We start from the raw sequence: 15,312 nt of genomic DNA on the forward strand, positions 1-15,312 counted from the left end.
ACTAAATAATCAGAGTAACTAATTACTTACCCCTAAAAATTCCCGACAAATTAACGCACCCAGACAGTTTGCACTTTAAAAATGTACACTAGTTACTCGACAGATGATATCAAAAGACTATTAGTTTAAAGGGGTACATGTATATAAACATTTGGTACCTTGACCGATATATATGTTGGTACAACAATACCGGTGGGTGTGCATTAAATCTTCTAACCCATTCACTGCAGTGCTAATTACTTCATAACACTTTGCCAACATATACTGTTTATGTGAAAACATTACCTCTATCCCATCTTCTTGTTATGTCATTTGGCTTTCTTTGAATGAGGTTAAACGAGGTAAGCCATTGATTTGTTTGCTTAACACATTAGCAGATTGAAAGAGAGGTTGTTACATCTTGACACAGTACTCCAATAGTACATTTATTTCTGAATTTAGCAAGATCTCTAAAGCACAATGGGGGAAAAAAACATTGTAGAACCATAATATTCCTGCAAATGAATTAAGAGACAAGAAAAGAGGTAAAATGTGTGCTATGTATGGTACTGTTCACTGTATATAACAACTAATAAGCCTCAGACCTTTCAAAATAAATAGTATTATAAGGTTTTCAAACACATTCTATAATAATTTTTCTGAAGCAGGAAACTAAAATAAAAAAATAACAGTTGTGGGCAGGTCCGATCAAGTAAATGTAAAATGGCATAGCTCATGCTTTTCATTCAGAATACCTGCATAAAGAATTCTTAGTAGCCAATTTCAACCAAAAATATTTGAATCCAATAGCAGGTACACAAATGACAATCATTCTGATTTGCAACATATTTGTTGTTAAGTAGCTACATGTTTCAACAGACACAAGACATCCTGATGGGCACCAATTGTGCCAATTAGATGATTTCTTTCTATACTTCAATGAGGAAGATTTTACCCAACAGTGGTGAACCCAGGAAAGACAAGGGAGCTAAAAGAAGGCTCCAATGACTTCTAGTGGTTTACTATATAAGCAACCAAACTTTTCAAGCATTAAGAAAGCCTTGCTTCCATCAAAACTTACTCCAAAGGGACAGTGGAGGCTAATACTCTGTTGAGAAGAGGAAGGCTGTTTCTGCCAATGAGATACTGAGGCTATTTCTGCATTTGAGAAGAGGAAGACTGTCACTGCAGGGTTTAATTGCTAAGAAGACACTGAAGGCTGTTGCTGCATCTGAGAAGAGGAAGGCTGGTACTATAGGCTGTAACTGCTATGGAGATACTGAGGCTATTTCTGCATCTGAGAAGCTAAGAAAATACTGAAGGCTATTAGTGCATCTTAGAAGAGGAAGGCTGTTACTGCACCTGAGAAGAAGAAGACTGTCACTGTAGTGTGTAGCTGCTAAGGAGGCAGTGAAGGCTGTATCTGCACCTAAGAAGAGGTAAGCTGTTACACCTGGCTATAACTACAAGGTGTAACTGCTATGGAGGCAGTGAAGGCTATTACTGCATCTGTGAAGAAGGCTTTTACTGCAGGCTGCAACTGGAGGCTATTACTGCATCTATGAAAAGGATGGCTGTTACTGTATGCTGTAACTGCTAGGAGACAGTAAGGGCTATTACTGCATCTGAGAAGAGGAAGGCTGTTACCAAAGGCTGTAACTGCTAAGAAGACACTAAAGGTGAAGGCCACTACAGCATCTGAGAAGAAAAAAACTGTTAAAACAAAGGAGAGAGGGGAGGCAAAGCTGCCAATCTAAAAGAGATTCTTGCACTATCATGAAAGAATAGAAAGAAATCACTTACTTAAGACTCAGAACTATCTATGACAAACAAGTTATCAATTATGCTGTTTATTACCATGAGTAGGACAACTACTGTTCAGTTATCAATATTAATTTTTAAAAAGAAAGTAAAATCAAATATACAGAATAAACATAATGGTAACTAGAACCTACAGAATTAGGACAAATTAAAAGGACTTTAAAATTGTATATATCATTTTAATTTCAACAATGTTCATTCAATTACATATAATCCAATATTGGACTTATTGCATAAAATCTTATACATTCCTATTTCTAAAAATAAATAACAATAGTGGACTTATTAAAACTTTAAATATTTGTCAGTAATTCATATGCACCTGCTTTAATTTAACAAATCTATTACATGTAGTTTATATCATAAATAACTGTATATACAACCTAGATTATTTCCACCAGTGTACCCCTTACAAATGATTAAAATCTATTTCTAAACATACTTACACAATCACAAAATGCAAACATAAATAACATACCTGTACAAACACATCAGTTGTGTTTTGATTTCTAGAGCAACATAAAGGAGGGAATATACATGTAATAGTTAGTCTGGAAGTATGGCAGTTCTCTAATCAAACATGATTGATAGTTATCTCTTTTAGATGCTTAAGGTTTTAATGAAAAAATTCAAGTCATAGGACAAAATATTGGAAAATTAACAAATCATCCGTTGATATTGATATCATCAGGACTTTTTTTTATTTTTACCCCCAAGTTGCACATGTATGCCTGAAAAAATAATTCATTAAAAGCAATTTACTAGAGTAGATAAAATTTAATTTAATTTTAATCTAATGACCTTAAATAAAGCACCAGTTGTAATGAAAGAACACATACTGCTTAATTCAATTAAAACAGTTCAAATTAATCTGTTCCACATACAAGGCATTCAGATATCTCATACAAGTCACAGATAAATTTTCTACATTTTGCAAATTAACGACAATGATTTAAATATTAAAGATGGAAATGTGTAATTTTTGTTTGATAGAACACACAGAAAGTCAGTAGTTTAGTATTCAGAATGTACAAAGTATGGTTTACCTTAAATCATCCATAATGATTCTTAATTTTCAAGTAGCAAACAGTCACTGACAGTACATGTGTGATTTATAGTAAAGAGTTTCATCCTTTTGTAATGTAGTAAACTAACTTGACAAAATTTCAATTCACCAAAGTAACTAATCTTACAACTGGTTTTATGTAAAGATGCAATGGCATACCATTTGCTAGTTTTTGTCCTAGTTGTGCACAAAATTAACAAAAGTTTTCAACAAAAAAGGGGTGGTGAGTTCCAATCTCAAAGCCAATCCCCTGGATCATCCACTGTGAAGATGTCTTTCTACTCAGCAATCCTCAGCTTCACTATTCTATAGCATTAGTTAAATGACTTACAGAAAACTGACATTTAACTAAAAACATGTTACAATGAATTTAAGACAGAAGACAGGCTTAATAACATTAATGGCATAAAAAACATACACAAGGGAGTGAACCATACACAAGGGAGTGAATATTTAAACATTTGCTCGTCAAATGTCATGAAATATGATATCAATTAAAATATACAACAAGGAATGTCAAAATATGTAAACCCAACCATACTGATCAAAGATAAAAAAAAAACAAAAAAAAAAACAAACACAAAAGTCATTAGGCAGTGAGAAAAGGCATGTCACAACCTCAAACTGCAAATAAATGAACCATAATTAAAGTCCATGTAATCAAGGATTGAAAATTTTCTGTCTGAATAGCATTGATCTATATATGGTTAAAAATAGACAAAACTACTGGTATAATGGGTTTGAATAAGATCTGCACAATTAGCTGTAGACTATCACTTCTATCAATACAATGAACATATTCAATATAACAATCAGTGCTTGACATCAGTATTTTCAAAATGAGGTCAAATGATTAATTGTAAGCAGAGAAAAAATAATGATACTGTACTTAATGGTTATGATTTATTATATATTAAGTTAAAAATAGATTAAAAATGTAAAAATTTAGCTGAACACAGATATCACTCTATTGTTGTGTTGTTGTTTTACAGGATCCAAATTTTGCTCATTCAAATCAAAATAAAGAGCTTTCATTTGAAGTCTCCAAATTCTGGTTCACATTCAACAGACATTCAAATGTTACAGTGAAACTTCATAAAAATTAGTTACTGGTGAAAAAAAGCCATTAAAGTTACATTGTTAAGTTATTGTATATTTGCTTTTATGTTTTTTTCTCCATTTTATATCACTTACACATTTAAGTTTGACAGATACATGTATCAGTTACTTATGGCATCAGAAGCTTCACCTTTGACACTAACATGGTTTTAACATGATTTTAGATTGATAGGGGAGCAACTATTTGATTTTTAAGGAAACAACAGGTAGGTTTGTCAGTGGGGAAATTTTTTTTATCCCAGCCTTTGTCTTCAGTAATTCATCTTTTTCATTTTCCACTTTTGAACATTTTGTAATAAGGCCAATTACTGCTTTTTTAACATGAATAGTAGCCTTGCCTTTTTTTTTATCACATTTGTTTTTGAGGTAAATCCTCCATAAAACAAATATTAAGCAGTTGCTCCTGTATAAAATATACAGATTAATTTTATATTAATCAATTCAGAAAGGAGCATTTCCTCCTCCACATCATTCTTTGCAAAAAATAATCTAGTTCACCACAGTGTATGCATAAAATACACAATACAAACACAAAAAACTGAAAATGAACACATCACATTCATGCAGACAAGGGCAATTTTAGGCTACAGTCCTGAATCTTCTTTGGATAAAATATGTAGACTACCATTCTTCATCCAAGAAAGACCACTGTTTCGTGTTTGGGTATCTCTTTCACTTCCTTTTGTCTAAAAATAATAAAGAAAAAGGTAAAATAAGACAATGTTGGAACTTTCAATACAAAATTTAAGTTGATTGATTAATTGTTTATTATTCTGTTTAACATCCAGTTGCAAATATTTCAAATATAGTCAATACAAGAAAAAGTTGAACAAAAATCAATATGAAATATAAAATGAATAAGTGGAATGGGAAAACAAGAAAAACTAGATAAAGTGATGCCCCTGTATTTAACCTTCATACAGCTATATCATAACTCATAATTGTAAAAAAGCACTTTGTCAGATGTGTTATTTTGTCTGTGAGACACAAATGATGCCCCCGCATGTAGTTTTGAGTAAAACTCAGCATGCTGAACGAAACTTAAACTGAATCTGTAAATAATCATAACAGACTCACATACCAAAAACCAGTAAAATATCTTCAAGCATTTACAAAAAAAAAAAAAAGCGAAAAACTATTATTTCAATACAATTTTTAAAGTGCAGGGCCCATTATTTTGGTAAAACTCAGCGTAGAAGAACGAAACTTATACTTGATTTGTAACTAATCATGACAGACTCGCATACCAAAAAGCAGTTCAATATCTTCAAGGGTTTACAAAAAAAGTGCGGAAAGCTGTTATTTCCATGTATTTTTTTTTAAGTCCAGGACCCATAATTTTCTTAAAACTCAGCGAGCCGGAACGAAACTTTAACTCGATCTGTAACTAATCATGAAAGACTCACATATAAAAAATCAATTCAATATCTTCAAGGATTTTCAAAAAAAGTGTGGAAAACTTATGGGACAGGCAGAATTACAGACGGAATTACACTGAAATTTACATACGGACGGAATTATGGACAGATGGACTGGGGTAAAACAATATGCCCCCCAACGTTGCGGGGGCATAATAAAAATTTTTACTGCCACCAGAAAATAAGGGGAAATTAGTAGGCTAACAAATTAACTATTAATTTGACAATCTTCGTCTTCTAACAGATCAAAATAATTTTAGTAAGGCATATTACACAGATAAATGCAGGCTGTTTCTATGGAAAATGGTACTGTTTTATGTGAAATTCCCTCTGAAAAAACTAAACCTCTACAGTTTTGTATTTCAATAGCACTTACTGTGATAATACTTTTATCCCCAAAAAAAAATGAATGTGGACTTTTGAAAGATAGAGCCCATCCACTGTAAATGTAGCTAAATGTATGAAGTTAGAATATCAGAGTTTATGGATTGTTGAACAAAGAATATGTAATCATTTCTAAAGTTTTACCATACAACTTTGATTTATGAGGTAACAAAAAAACTCCAGACCACAAAAATGTTGTTTACCAAATTAAAGACTATATTCTGACTGAGAGTATAACATAATGTTCTGTTGAACATATTGTGTGAGAGAATAATGAACTAGGAATTGATTCATAATGACTCAGACAAGAAGATAAAATCCCTTTCATTTATATCCCTTGGGCTTTAAAACATTCATATTGAATCAGAAACAGGAGTCTAAATACCAAACTTTAAATCAACAAAATACTATTTTAAACAGTTCCTTTCTCAGGAAAATATCTGCCATTTATTTACTTAGCAAAATCCTTAAATCTCTAAAGTAGTTTAAACTCAATAACACAGCCTACTGACTGAACGAAAGTAAATATTGTACATGATTTTTTACCCTAGGTGACTTTTTTGATTGGCCTGACCTACTTTAAACCAATGGGCTTTTACCATCTCAAGACCTCGATACGTCATAACAAACATATATACATTTAACTTCTCATTCATCAAAGTCCATGGCTAAAATATTCAAATACTGTTAATTATCAGTATCAGGAGGTCCAAAGGGGATGAATTAAATTTTCAAGTAAATATATACCAATAAAAATCATATAAAATCTTCTAAATATTTAGTAGCTAAATTATAATTCATTGTATAATGAAGAAAAGACATAGGGAAAAGGTCATATATATATATATCACAGTTGTTAATATATAAAATATCTTTAGTTCTTTACATATTGAATTTTATAGTGCTATAACTAATTTCTAACTTCACCTCCATCAAATGAACTTATGGCCTTAATTTTAGAAAGCTTTTTTAAACAAACCAAACCACTGCAAGTGAAGAAAGAGAAAACATTAATCAAGCAGGAATGATTCCTGTCTGCCTGACCTTTACACTATACCTGTATTAAAGGTTTTGTTAAGTTGATACACTGTATGATGTGACAAAATGGATACAAACAATGTAAATTTGTTCCAGGATAAGGAAGTGGCAATTATATAACAAGATGTGCTTAAATTTTAAAGTTTACAACCATAACAGCATAAAAATACTATGTTTCTTTATTCAATATGGAAATTCCTTATTTTTTAAACCTATGACATGGTCATATTTTTGGACTGTGACTAAGATATTTATTTATGCATTTCTGAATTGGATGCATTCGTTTGAACCATGGTTAACATTTTTTTTATCATAATGTAATCAATTACGAGATAAAATTCTAATCTCATACAAAATAACTTTATTAAAATTATCTTTTGTCAACAAAAGAACAACAAGAGATTCTTAAAACATTTATATGAATATGGTCACATCATTTGATAATGAAAAGCTTTAATGGCCACTGTAGGCCATCTCTGTTGATCAAGCTGAACCAAAATTTTATCAGATTTTAAAGTTTTCCCTTTTGTCATTTCTGCCCAGTTTGGTCAGTATTGGCTTAGTAAAAGAAAAGATATATGTGTAGGCCAAAATGTGTTTCCAAATAGGGTTTAAATGGAAAATTTGAGTGGCTGCAGCCACCTAAGCCACACAATAAGTGAATTGTTTATAGAAGGCATTGAAGTCAGTAACCCTAATAGATTTCAAGACATTAGCACCAGTGGTTTAAGAGAAATTGATCTTTGAAAACTGGCCAATCAGAAGCTTAAATTGCCTCCTGAGGCCATCATGTTTTATCAAGTCCATCATGCCAAGGCTTTGAAAATTTTGACAGTCCAAGTTTTGTTGGTCTTTTCATGTTCAGATGGAGAAAAAACTTAAAAAAGAACAGAAAAAAATGCCAAAAAAACTAGCTGTTATTTCTATGAAATTTTCAAAAGAGTCCATATAAATCTGCAGACTCATCAGTGCAATGCAATATCTGCAAGGGTTCAGAAACAAGTGGCTCTCAAGAGCCTGAATCCCTCATCTAGTTTAATACTTTTAAAAAATTGAATACATGCTAAAACTAAAAATGGTCAAATACCTTTGACCAAATTTGCACAAATGATATTTGTCATGATACTGAAAATTGTTGTTAAAAAGAATTAATCATCAATCTACCTATTTTAACCTAAAAACAGGCTAAAAGCCCTAAAAATCATGAAAATGCAATGAATGGACTTTTCTCAAATTTGCCTCAATCTTAGATCTTTACACACTTGATTATTTTTTTTACAATTTACATTAATAATCAACCTGCTATTGTTTTATTAACAACAGGCAAAAACTGGACAGATGGTCAAAATCACACTTTCTGGTACCATAACACAATTTTTTTTCAAATTTGCACCAAAAATAGATACTAAAATACTGAACATTTTATTAAATTACACTAATCACTGATCTGCTTTCGTTTTCTAAACAACAGGCAAAAACTGATAAAAATGTCAAAAATGACACTTTCAAGGGCCATAACTCCAAGAAGTGTTAATAGATGTCTCTGAAATTTGCACCAAAATCGATACTGACATACTGAACATTTTATCTATTTACATCAATCATCAATCTACTTTCCTCTTCCAAATGATGGACAAAAACTGTCAAATATGGTAAAATCAGCAAAAAAGTACAATAACTCCAAAACTGGTCAATCTATTATCTTGAAATTTGCAGGGAAGTTAGATCTCTTTGAGTCAAATTCTGTATAGTGGTTTCAGGGTAGAAGATTTTAAAAGAAAAGTTAAAGACCGATGCCAAGTGATGACGAAAGCTCACATGGGCTTTTAGGCTAGGGAAGCTAAAAAGAACTGTTATTTCTATGAAATTTTATGTATCAAAGCGCTGCCATGTCTACAAAAATCAACCAAGCTCACAACACGTTAACTTGATCTGTAACTCATGTGGTTACGAACATTGTAAAAATCAGCACAATACATACAAAGGTTCAGAAAAAAAGGTGTTGAAAACTATTATTCCTATGAAATTTTTCGACGTTCATTACTCTGTACACCCTTCAAGTACACCTTAGAGTGTACTTCAGTACTTCAGGTATTAAAAATCTCCATATCTACTTGGTTTTAACATATAAAAATTTATCCCAGATATTAGACCAATGTTTATTTTACATTCAGAGGTCTAAAATGAAGCAACATAAAAGTCATGTTTTCTTTAGCATTGTTTTGATATTGATAGGAATTTGAGAAAATTGTTTTCATTCAATGACCAGCTTTTTAAGATACATTTTTTTTTTAATTTTACAATTTGACTTTGGTACTATATTTTACTGTAAATGCTGTCACAACTAAATGATGGTGATATAAATCAATTTCCATATACTGGGGATAAATATACATACAATTTACGATAAGACAAACCAATATTTTCTACAGTAGATTCAGTAAAATACACTTCTCATGTTACTAGAAATATTTCAAGCATTTTTCTAAAACCTGAAAGTCAACAAGTGATGTAATCCCCTGATATATTTGAAATGGACTTTGTGTAAGCTAAATAGTGCTTGGCATTCCACAGAGAAATGGTTAGTTACACTGTATATGGCCTAGCAACACCAGAGTATATAGGATTAGTAAAGAAATGCACCTAGTCAATCGAAATCCTGGAAATTTACTAGTACAGGTATAATGATTTTTATGCACTGTCAGTCTTTTATTGTTTGACCTTGGAACAATAGAAAAATGTACAGCTTCAACAAGCCTCTAAATTCATTTTCACCTTCAGTATACTTTAATAAATTTAGGATGAGCACAGTGACTCATCCCTTTAATGTATAATACATTCCTTTAAATAAGCCCATCCATGTCCTATGCATACATTTCTTAAATAAACAGTTCATATCATACTGGAGAGAACTAATTCTTCTCAAAACAGTAGAAAACACTTAGAATTGAGTTTAATTAATGAATATATGATACTTAACTTTCTTTAATAATCAAGTAAAAAAGCTATAACAAAACACTAACTACAAATGGTTAAAGGTTAAGGAACTTCAAATTCAAGTCCTTCTGAAAAATAAAAGTGTATGAGGGGAGATAATTCAACTTTTTCAATCAATTACCAAATTGCCTAAATCATGAAATGAACTGAAAAGTTAACTTCCATTGCCAATGAGTATCAAATACTGCAAATGCACAATTTATTTGAAGTTTTTTTTCAATAAAATTGAACTATATCATGGAATTAATGTTTACACCAAGGCAAGGGGAGTGTTTGTGATCTTGCTTGCCAATTCATTCTTTGTACACTTGCCAGAGTTTATGGGGAGGTGAACCCAAAGTTCTGAGCTATAGTAGATACCTGGAAATGTTGACACTTACTGGGCTCTATACAAATATGGTGTCAGATCATGGGATTAACTGTCAAGTGATCTAATCACTCAGCCACCATCAGAGCGGCATGTTAGGTAAACTAATATCTCTAACTGGTACTTGCAGGAGCATTAAAATTATATTTATCCTGCAATGAGGTTATCTGTTAAACGAATAAAGGTATACGGTTATTTTTTTGCCGTATCCGTACATTAGCAGATTATCAACTTTCTGGCTCCTCCCACTCACGTGACTGGTGGAACTACTTTTTTCTGGTATGCATAAATTAATCATGGCCGACACCATACATACAATATAAACAAATTGCGATTGTGTGTCCGGTTAATCTTTTTTTTGCTGTTTTGTTTCGTTTTCACCTGAATGAAATAAAAGATTTTATGTAAACCAAATAATGATTTTGTTTGTATTTTTTTCATCATCATATATATGGCAAATCCCAAATCTCGTTCAGATTTGATTCATTATCAGTTTGCAGACAACTTCCCCTGTCATTTCAGTCATGTCGGACTCGGAGCCAGAGTGTCCGTCACAATTTAACATAAACTGGCTCCCACTTAAAGAAATTGAAGCATTACAATATGACAAAACTCTTGAAGAGACAAATGACCAGGAAACTGTTATGGTCTTGGATTTATTACTGCCTAAACCCAAAGATAATGAATCAGAGGAACACTACATTATAGATCTGCCCATACAACTGCCTCGTCTTCTTAAAAAATCTCAAACAAATATTTCAAACCCAAAGAAACTAATGCACAAATTTCACCCCTGAACTCTACTGCCATATACCAAACAGAAACAAGTCAGCTTCCACCTTCCTCACGAAATTCAAAACTTTAATGTTCTTAAGATCGACTTTACAACATTCAAAATATTTGTATTTATTGTTCATTTTACTTATTTGTCTCTTGGAATTAAATAAATTTTGATACATTACTTATTTTCTTCAAACAGCTTTGACGGATTATATGGTGCGGATTGAATTTCAATGTTTACTGAGTCATGCGCCATGCGTATTAATTTTTTTCTTGGAGTTTAAAGATCGGGGCTCCTCAGGGGATATGCATTTTAAAATTTTATTTTCAAAATGTACACACGCACAAAACTATTAATATAACAGGATAAAAACAATATAGGTACATTGTCGAAAATTATTGAAGATATGTGTATTTGGCTTGGAACGGGGGGAAAAAGGTCGGCAGAGCCTCGCATTTCCTACCCGTTCCGTCGCCTCATCACATATCTTCAACAACTTTCGACAATGTACCTATATTGTATATATATAAGAACAATGATTAATCTTTTCCAATCTAGCACACAAAAAAATGATAAAGGCAGAGATTGCAACATCCTTTTTAGCTGCATTTTTCTGAAATCTATTTGGAGCTTTGGAAAGTTACAATTTCATATTATTTCACTGTGCACCACCTGCTATATTGAAACAAGGTACACATATCAGAGATTAGTGAAAGGCAAGCAAAAATACCTATTACCAAAGCCAGGTAAGCTCTCTGATGTAGGTTCCATCACCAAGATCAAAAGAAACACCAGTAATTTACCTGTATTTACCTTAGGTTTAATCATCTGTTGTCTGGCATCATCATGAATGTTAGGATCCCATGGTATGTATCTAGAAAAGAAAACGTGGTACCAATATATAGCCAGAGTTTCACAAACATCTGTACTATATCAAATCTTTGTTGTTTGTTAAGTTATTGAATAATTGATTGAAAGGGTGGAATGTAAAACAAGGAATTGCAAAATTCTGAATGCCAATGAAAAGTAACCAAAGGAACCAAGATTCTAGTGGAAATTAAAGGAATGTAATCCAGGGACAAACACTTGACACACACATAAAATATCTGAAATAATAAGTACAAAGCAACAAAACTAAATAAGCAAGTTGGACTCCACTAAAAGCTGGGAGGATGGATCAGGTGCACAGGTAAGGTAAGTGTCCTCTGGTTTTCTAGACTTAATAAGTCAAGTTCGGGGTAGACAAAAGGAAAAAGGAAAACTATAAGGCCTTGAACAAATTGGTTATCATGGTGTGGATAGATACACCATAACAATCCACAAGTTCATGAATCATGATGATGTCCATAAAACTTTTGTAGTGATGACTTTAATCTTGTAGCAACATTACCCTGTTCCAGAAGCCTAAAAACTAAAAACTCTACTGCTGTACAGAAAGTTTGCATAGACATGGCAAGCTTTGCCATCAGGGTATGAGTTATGATATAAAAACTCTGTATGCAGGTGCTGAAAGGATGTTGCCACAGATGAAAGGAAAGTTGACAAAAAGGAATGGAAAGTCATTTCGTTTGTTGTATAGTTTGGTCAATAGTTTTCCTTTATCAGGAGAATCAGGCAGTAGTAAAAATTTTGCCATCTATATTGTACTGTATATTTACATACATGTACAGGTTTAAGGTAGACGCATGTTAATTTATGTGGCAAAATTTGTTTCATATACTTCATGATACATAACAAATAGATATCATTTAGATGGAATCCAACCTTATGGGCCCACAGTTGTAAAACGCTGTACATCAGCCATACATAAATCATTAATTTGATCTCAAGGTCAAAAGAAACCAACAATGGTACCTTTGACAAATCACCTTGAGCTGATCTACCTTCAAGCCAAGCATAAAAAGACATACCAGTTACAGCCAAACCTGATATGATATACAAAAATGGATGGATGGATGAACAAAACTTATTACTATAAGGCATCTGCCACTTTTCAAGGTGTGGCCATGTAAGTTGCATTACTTACATGATAGTATGATGAAAGATCTTCTAAAGAAAGTGGGTTATCCTAGACCGATGTACCGGGTAGATAGAATTACTTACTTGGTTCTGTAATCCAAGATCTGAAGAAAGTGGGCTACCCTATAATCACATACATGTAGGTGGTTTTACTTACATGATAGTATGACCCATGATCATCTGATGAAAGTCGGCTATCCTGGGAATAACATGGGTGGTATTACTTACCTAATTGTATGACTCAAGATCTTCTTAAGAAAGTGGGCTATCCTGGAAATCACATAGGTGGTTTTATTTACCTGATAGTATGATGCAAAATCATCTGAAGAAAGAAGGCAACCCTTGGAATCACATAGGTGGTTTGGTTTTACTTACCTGATAGTATGATGTAAAATCTTCTGAAGAAAGAGGGCAACCCTGGGAATCACATAGGTGGTTTTACTTACCTGATAGTATGATGCTAAATTTTCTTAAGAAAGAGGGCAACCCTTGGAATCACATAGGTGGTTTTACTTACCTGATAGTATGATGCAAAATCTTCTGAAGAAAGAGGGCAACCCTTGGAATCACATAGGTGGTTTTACTTACCTGACAGTATGACTCAAGGTCGTCTGAAGAAAGTGGGCTACCCTGGGAATCACATAGGGGGTTTTACTTACCTAATACATTTAGTATGATCCAAGATCTTCTGAGGAAATTGGGCTACCTTGGGACCATGTAGATACTATTACTTACTTGATAGTATGAGGATCATCTGATTTTACAGGTTCTTTTGACTTTTCTTTACTTAAGGCTACACACTCTTTCACCTTCTCTTTAAATAAATCTGTGTCTTCTTCATACCTACAAGGTCATAAATCAATTTTAAACAAAAAGTACTCAGAGCATACCTCACAAAGAATACCCCCTCACCTACAGTAAACAACTTTAAATCATCGATGTTATCTCAACTGTAAATTTAAACCTGAGACTAAATCAGTTGTTAATATATTAAAAGCACGAAGTATCTTTTTAATGACAATACTAATAATCAGAATGGGAAGGTCAGTTAAGTACATGGCAATGTCCATATTCCACTAAAGGAAACCATCAATTTATTTTGGTAAACTCAGTTAAGTACATGGCAATGTCCATATTACACTAAAGGAAACCATCAATTTATTTGGGTAAACGACAATGTCCATATTACACTAACAGAAACCATCAATTTATTTGGGTAAACTCAGTTAAGTAAATGGCAATGTTCATATTACACTAAAGAAAACCATCAACTTATTTTGGTAAACGGCAATGTCCATATTACACTAAAGGAAACCATCAATTTATTTGCGTAAACTCAGTTAAGTAAATGGCAATGTCCATATTACACTAAAGGAAACAATCAATTTATTTGGGTAAACGACAATGTCCATATTACACTAAAGGAAACCATCAATTTATTTGGGTAAACGGCAATGCCCATATTACACTAAAGGAAACCATCAATTTATTTGGGTAAACTCAGTTAAGTAAAGAGCAATGTCCATATTATACTAAAGGAAACCATCAATTTATTTGGGTAAACGGCAATGTCCATATAACACTTAAGGAAACCATCAATTTATTTGCGTAAACGGCAATGTCCATATTACACTAAAGGAAACCATCAATTTTTTTTGGGTAAACTCAAGTAAACAGCAATGTCCATATTACGCTAAAGGAAACCATCAATTTATTTGGGTAAACTCAGTTAAGTAAACAGCTATGTCCATATTACACTAACCGAAACCATCTATTTATTTGGGTAAACAGCAATGTCCATATTACACTAAAGGAAACCATCAATTTATTTGGGTAAACTCAATTAAGTAAACAGCAATGTCCATATTACACTAAAGGAAACCATCAATTCATTTGGGTAAACGGCAATGTCCATATTACACTAAAGGAAACCATCAATTAATTTGGGTAAACTCAGTTAAGTAAATGGCAATGTCCATATTACACTAACCGAAACCATCTATTTATTTGGGTAAACAGCAATGTCCATATTACACTAAAGGAAACCATCAATTTATTTGGGTAAACTCAATTAAGTAAACAGCAATGTCCATATTACACTAAAGGAAACCATCAATTCATTTGGGTAAACGGCAATGTCCATATTACACTAAAGGAAACCATCAATTTATTTGGGTAAACTCAGTTAAGTAAAGGCTATGTTCATATTACACTAAAGGAAACCATCAATTTATTTGGGTGAACGGCAATGTCCATATTACACTAAAGGAAACCATCAATTTATTTGGATAAATTCAATTAAGTAAACGGCAATGTCCATATT

At 32.5% G+C, this 15,312-nt stretch overlaps 3 protein-coding genes across 6 annotated transcripts in view; 1 reads left to right on the forward strand and 2 right to left on the reverse strand.

The window, feature by feature from the left end:
* The window catches only part of LOC148617447 (uncharacterized), a 66,776-nt gene extending 66,622 nt beyond the window's left edge, over positions 1–154 (reverse strand). Inside the window, exon 1 of the mRNA XM_088585138.1 lies at positions 31–154. The gene's annotated coding sequence lies outside the window, so the exon portion shown is untranslated. The remainder of the gene's footprint in view (positions 1–30) is intronic.
* The window catches only part of LOC148617448 (L-fucose kinase-like), a 134,051-nt gene that overhangs the window by 51,861 nt on the left and 66,878 nt on the right, over positions 1–15,312 (forward strand). The gene's annotated exons all lie outside the window — the stretch shown is intronic.
* The window catches only part of LOC148617450 (AKT-interacting protein homolog A-like), a 36,830-nt gene continuing 23,483 nt past the window's right edge, over positions 1,966–15,312 (reverse strand). For 3 of the 4 annotated variants that reach the window (XM_088585148.1, XM_088585150.1, XM_088585146.1), the window contains 3 exons: positions 13,725–13,832; positions 11,784–11,844; positions 1,966–4,671 (listed from right to left, as the gene is read on the reverse strand). In XM_088585148.1, the coding sequence (XP_088441274.1) occupies positions 4,570–4,671; positions 11,784–11,844; positions 13,725–13,832 (271 nt within the window). In that variant the 3' untranslated portion in view covers positions 1,966–4,569. Of the gene's footprint in view, positions 4,672–11,773; positions 11,845–13,724; positions 13,833–15,312 lie in introns of all 4 variants that reach the window. The other variant, XM_088585147.1, reaches the window with a different exon arrangement.

This window comes from Perna viridis, chromosome 5 (assembly GCF_037379345.1).
Source record: "Perna viridis isolate PV_CMFRI_1.1 ecotype Kerala chromosome 5, ASM3737934v1, whole genome shotgun sequence".
Classification (NCBI taxonomy): Eukaryota; Metazoa; Mollusca; class Bivalvia; order Mytilida; family Mytilidae; genus Perna; species Perna viridis.